Source organism: Pteropus vampyrus, unplaced genomic scaffold, assembly GCF_000151845.1.
Source record: "Pteropus vampyrus isolate Shadow unplaced genomic scaffold, Pvam_2.0 Scaffold245, whole genome shotgun sequence".
In the NCBI taxonomy this organism is placed as follows: Eukaryota; Metazoa; Chordata; class Mammalia; order Chiroptera; family Pteropodidae; genus Pteropus; species Pteropus vampyrus.
The window spans coordinates 1,291,639-1,296,705 of NW_011889026.1; the positions used below are offsets into that span (position 1 = coordinate 1,291,639).

The following is a 5,067-nucleotide window of genomic DNA, read 5'->3' on the forward strand; positions in this document are numbered from 1 at the left end:
GGGCTGCTGCCAGTCCCCAGGGCCCTGTGTGGCTGTCGCGGGAAGCGCTGGCGAGGCTCGTGCGGGAATTCTTGGCCATCCTGCGAAGGCGGCGGGGGAGGGGCATGGGGACGGCATGAGGACCGGCCGGCCACGCGGGGCTGCTGCCAGTCCCCAGGGCCCTGTGTGGCTCCGACGTGCTGCCCCCAGGGACACACGGGCACGAGCACGGGATGACTCGGCCACACGTGGCCTCAGCATCCTTGCTGAACCATGTGGAAATGGCAGTGGCCGGTCACGGCAGTGGCCTGGAGGTCACTGACGGCATGTGGGCCTGGGAGCCAGAGCCGATCATCTGCGAAGCTGTGACTGTGAAATGAAGTTCCTTCCTCTGAGCTGAATCGGGCCGCGTGGAGCCCCTGCCCAGTGCGGGTGACTGCCCCTCCACCGTCCCCTGCTGCACGGCCTGCTCCGTCTGCGTGACCGTGGCCTCTCCAGACCCACACGGAGGCCGGCCCAGAGAGGCGAGTGCCCAGGAGGGCTGGTGGGAACAAGCACCTTCTTTCGCCCTGGGCCTCGTCTGTGCAAGCGGCACCATCAGGCCTTAGCTTCAGGGGGTCCCCGAGAAGACTGGATGCGACCAGGCACAGGGCTTCTGGCGTGCGTCCCCAGGGAGGGGCGGCCATACCTCTTCAAGAGGACGACGAAGCTGTAAGCGAACACGGCCATGCCCACCAGGAAGTAGGCCAGGGGCAGCCGGTAGCCGGCGCTGCCGATGCGCCGCTCTCTGCCATAGTAGCCGTAGAAGAGCACCGAGTACTGGAGGTAGCCCTGCAGGGGGCGCCTGTGGTCACTCTGCCGCCCGCTCGCCCCACCCCCCGCCGGGCAGACCCATGTGGCCGCGCCTCGCCGCACCCCCAGGGACCAGACGGTGTCCAGGTCCTGCGCGGATGCAGCGTGGGCCGTGGGGATGCTCTTGCTGGCGGTGCTTCCGAAGGGCTGGCCTGCAATGAGCTGGTGACAGAGAAGAGACGTCACCTGGCCCTCTGGTGGGAAGGGACCAGAGGGGACCAGAGGAGAGGGTCGGCTGGCCCCACCCCGCTCCCCGGAAGAGGCTCCACATAACGGCTTTCTAGCAGGCGGACTTCTGCTTGATCCTCGTTGGTGACAATTAATCACGGGAGGCCAGATTGTCATTTGCCTTGCGAGGGCCGGGCTGGGTGTCCTCTCTCTGGACTAAAGTGGCTTCTGCGGCTGGCTCACTGACGTTGCTGGGCCTTGCTAACAGCTTGGGAATGGCCCCGTTCGCTTTGTGAGGGTGACGTTTAGCTGAGAAATGGGTGTTATTTTAACCCAGTGTCGACAAACTGGCCCACGGGCCAGATCCAGCCTGTGGCCTCTCTTTCTATGGCCCAACAGTGAGAATGGCTTTTGCATTTTTAAATGTTCGGGAAAAATATTCGAAAGAATAATATTCTGTGTCGCGTAAGAATCAGGCGAAACTCAGGTTTCGGCATCTGTCACTAAGATCGCACCGAGACCCAGCCACGTGCATTGGTGTGCGTACTGTTGGTGGCTGCTCCCCCCACGTGGCGGATTTGAGCCCCGACAAACCTGCAGGACCCGCGACGCCTAATGTTCAGGGCCTGGTCCTTGTCAGAACGAGTCTGCTGCTGCCCGGTCTGAACACACACGTCCGCCCCCTCGCAAGGAATGCGAGGGTGGACGTTCTGTGGTGCTTCCCTAACACCCCGTCCTTTTAGCGGATGGCACTTACCTCTGGAATGACAATAAAAGCACCCGTCATCATCGTCAGCACAATATTAATTCCAAACAGCCATCTCAGGAAGATGAAATAGGACGCGACCCCAGACCCGAAATGACCTAGGGAACGAGAAAGAGAGTTCGGCTGAAACCCTCGCGGTGCAAGAGGCTCCGCAGAGCGCGACGCCCCGCGTGCAGCCGGTGGGATGTCCCCCTAAAGATGGCCATCGGAGGGCTCGACCCGCTCGTCACTGCCTACCAGTGTCTCGTGCAGAAAGAGTCCCTAATTAAAAAATTTCCCCAATGTCACGTTCATCTCCAATGCTTTCACTGAATTTATAACATTTTATGTACATTCAGAAGTTTTGAGAACTTATCTTTCTTTTATTTTGCATAATTTTGAAAATTCCAAGAATTTCTCTAAGGATTCTTTGGCCTTCATCTCTAGATGATCTGCTAGGTGCTGACCTTAGGGGAAACTGGGGGAAGGGGTTCTGGGAACTGTCCTCGAGGCTTTTCTCTACGTGCAAATTCATTCTAAAATAAAAAGTGTATTTAAAAACAAATTTGCACAGAGAAAATAAGGCAGCAGAGAAGTTACACAAGGACGGGGGTGACATTTCGATGACTTACTGGAGCAGATGAATTTGTCCTATACTTGAAAAATAACCTCTCGATTTTTCAAATTTAGTTTGTTTTGATAAGTAGGAAGAAAATAACGACAAAAACCTAGTCCAAGATCACTAAATGAAGATCACTAGAACTAGTTTCTAGTAAACATTTAGCGTAACCCTACGTTACTATGGCATAGGTATAAATTTTCATATAAAACTGGCATCTCACTACAGCATGCCTCGTGAGTTTTCGCTATATCACAAGCATTTTTTTTTCATGCAAAAACGTTCTTCTATAAAATGAATTTCATTGCTCCATCATGTGACTTTTCCATGCTTCGTGCAGGTGGCCCCCCACGACGTGACATGGGGAGAGTTGCCAGCCTTTCGCTAGGTGGGGGCCATCACATGGTGACCAGCAGCTTGCAAGGTCAGGGCTCCCAGCAGAGCCTGAGAAAGGGCCGGCTATGGGGCTGGGGAGGGAGGGGTCGGGGAGGCGTGGGGGTGGCGGAGCGAGGAGCTGGTCTGGGCTGGAGCCCGGCTTAGCCTGAGCCCACGGGGAGCTCTGGAGCAGGTGCTGCCCCGCAGAGGCAGTCGGTCCAGTGCAGACAGAGGGCTGGGCTGGGCAGCCGCAGTCAGTCACCGCCTCCAGGGACCAGGGGCGCGGGCCTGGCATCTGCAGTGCGGGACCCTCTAGGGCAGGGGTGAGGGAGCAGCTGGGAAATGCAGACTCCTATGTCTGTTCTGCAGTTGCCCACGTTAGTGTTATTCACCCGTTTACCATTCGGTCTTCCCTGGTTTGTGCTGATGAGCCGCAGCGGAATGTGGGCCTGTTCTCGTCCTGGGGAAGGTGGGGACAGACGTGCATCCCCCCCACGCCCCGCCCCCCGTCCCATGTCCAGTGCAGGTTGGCGCCCCTGTGCCCGTGCCCCTGGCTGCCCAGTGTGAGGGCCAGGACGCGCCAGGCTCTCCTCAGCCCCGCCAGTGGTGGGCATGGCTGCACCCCGCCCCGCTTCCCTAAGCCCCAACTTACTCTCGATTTTCTTTATCCTCATTTCCCAGGGAATGAAGATGACCACGAAGTTATGGGCCAGGCGAGCAAACCTCCGCCAGAGCTGGAAGGAGGAGGGGGATCAGAGAGCTTCCCACTGAGTCCGTTCTGCGCTCCTGCCCAGGTGAGCCCATCTGCTCCGGGCCCAGAGCTGTGGTGTCTGCGCCAAGGGCCCCGGCCTGCCTTGTCCCCACCATCCCTGCCTGGGGCCTAGTGGCTGGAGGAATGGTGTCCAAATGCTCCCACTTGACCCGGCTCTGGGAGTCGGGCCCAGAACACAGAGGGCTCACAGCACCCCTGTGACTACAGTTCCCACCCCCATTTAAGGACCAAAGTCGGGAGCGTACCCAGAAAATGGGCATGCCCACTGGGTGCCCCCCACCCTGCAGCCGGAGCCCGTCCCAGCCTCTCCCCTGCCAGAAGCTGCCTCTCTGAGCTCTGGAAACGTGTGTGTGTGACACACAACTGCCACACGGTCAAACACCTGTTTTTTCCCTCAAAGAAGAGCAGGGCAGACTGGCCCGAGGCTGACCCTGAGACTCGCAGCTGTCCGTTCTGACAAAGACTACCTGAAGTTCTGCTAAGAAGTCACATATATAACCACAGTGTCCTCAGCTGTGAGACAGCACAGGGTCCTGACGCGGACACGTGGGGTTGTGCCATCCTGGACGGGTCTGCGGGGCCAAACGGCCGCTTGTGAGAATCCAGGTTGTAGCAGAAGCTGGAGCTGTTGCTCTTCCCAGCTCAAGACGGCCCAGAGCCCCCCACACGCAGACACGGGCGCTTCGCCCATGAACGCCCGGCCATCCCTCTGGCCTCCTATGTGGTCCATGGCGTCCTCCCAGGCACTGCCTGCCCCGTGCTCGCTCCTGGCGCAGTGGGGAGGACCAGCGCTTCCTGATCTGCCCTGCCTGGGTGTCCGGGGCCAGGGGCTCCAGCACTCTCCAGGGAGGGCCCGGGGCTGGACAGCACTGGTGACTCAGGCCACCGCTGGTCCCAAATGCAACAGGCACTGGGCAGAGGGAGGTCAGAGGCCTGCGATGCGGCCCCGGCCCAGGCCCTCTGCTCTGTGCCCCGGGAAGGAGCTCTTTCCTGCCTGGGGGATGCCATCCCCCATCCTACCGGAGGCAGAATCCCCTCAGTGGTGCTCAGCTGCTCCTGAACCCCGACTTGCGTGGGGATCTCCACGCACGGCACGGAGTAAAGCACTGCGGGTTTTGCAGGCGGAGACGCGGAGACCCCGCCACCACCTCGGGGGCTCGACTGAGGGCCCTGGGCTGGACGGCCCAAACGCTCACTCTGCCGAGGAGACTCCGCACCAGACACTGCTCAGCAACATGGAACAATCCTGAAGGTACGGTGTCAGTAAAGGAAAGAAGGCGAACTGTTTGCATAATTACTCCAACGTGAAGAGTATACACTCAGTGACTGAGCCGTGAGATTCTTAACAATACACTGTACTCGGAAGAGGCAGCTCAAAAAGGGGATGTGACTTCTTTGTCTTCTAAACAGTTACGAAAATTGTTGCACTGTCTTTACAGATAGGTAATTTCAACATATACTGAAGTTTAGCTTTAAGTAGCTGAACGGGAGAAGCAGGAAACACACACCTCAGCGCTGTGTTAAATGGGGCTGGAAAAGGCCTGTCGCTTTGTCACT

At 58.5% G+C, this 5,067-nt stretch overlaps 1 protein-coding gene across 1 annotated transcript in view; it reads right to left on the reverse strand.

Moving 5' to 3' along the window:
• TMC3 (transmembrane channel like 3) overlaps positions 1-5,067 on the reverse strand; it is a 31,675-nt gene that overhangs the window by 18,894 nt on the left and 7,714 nt on the right. The window contains exons 3-8 of the mRNA XM_023520042.1: positions 4,531-4,733; positions 3,391-3,472; positions 1,757-1,863; positions 895-993; positions 668-810; positions 24-80 (exon numbers count right to left, since the gene is read on the reverse strand). Coding sequence (XP_023375810.1) covers positions 24-80; positions 668-810; positions 895-993; positions 1,757-1,863; positions 3,391-3,472; positions 4,531-4,733 — 691 coding nt within the window. The remainder of the gene's footprint in view (positions 1-23; positions 81-667; positions 811-894; positions 994-1,756; positions 1,864-3,390; positions 3,473-4,530; positions 4,734-5,067) is intronic.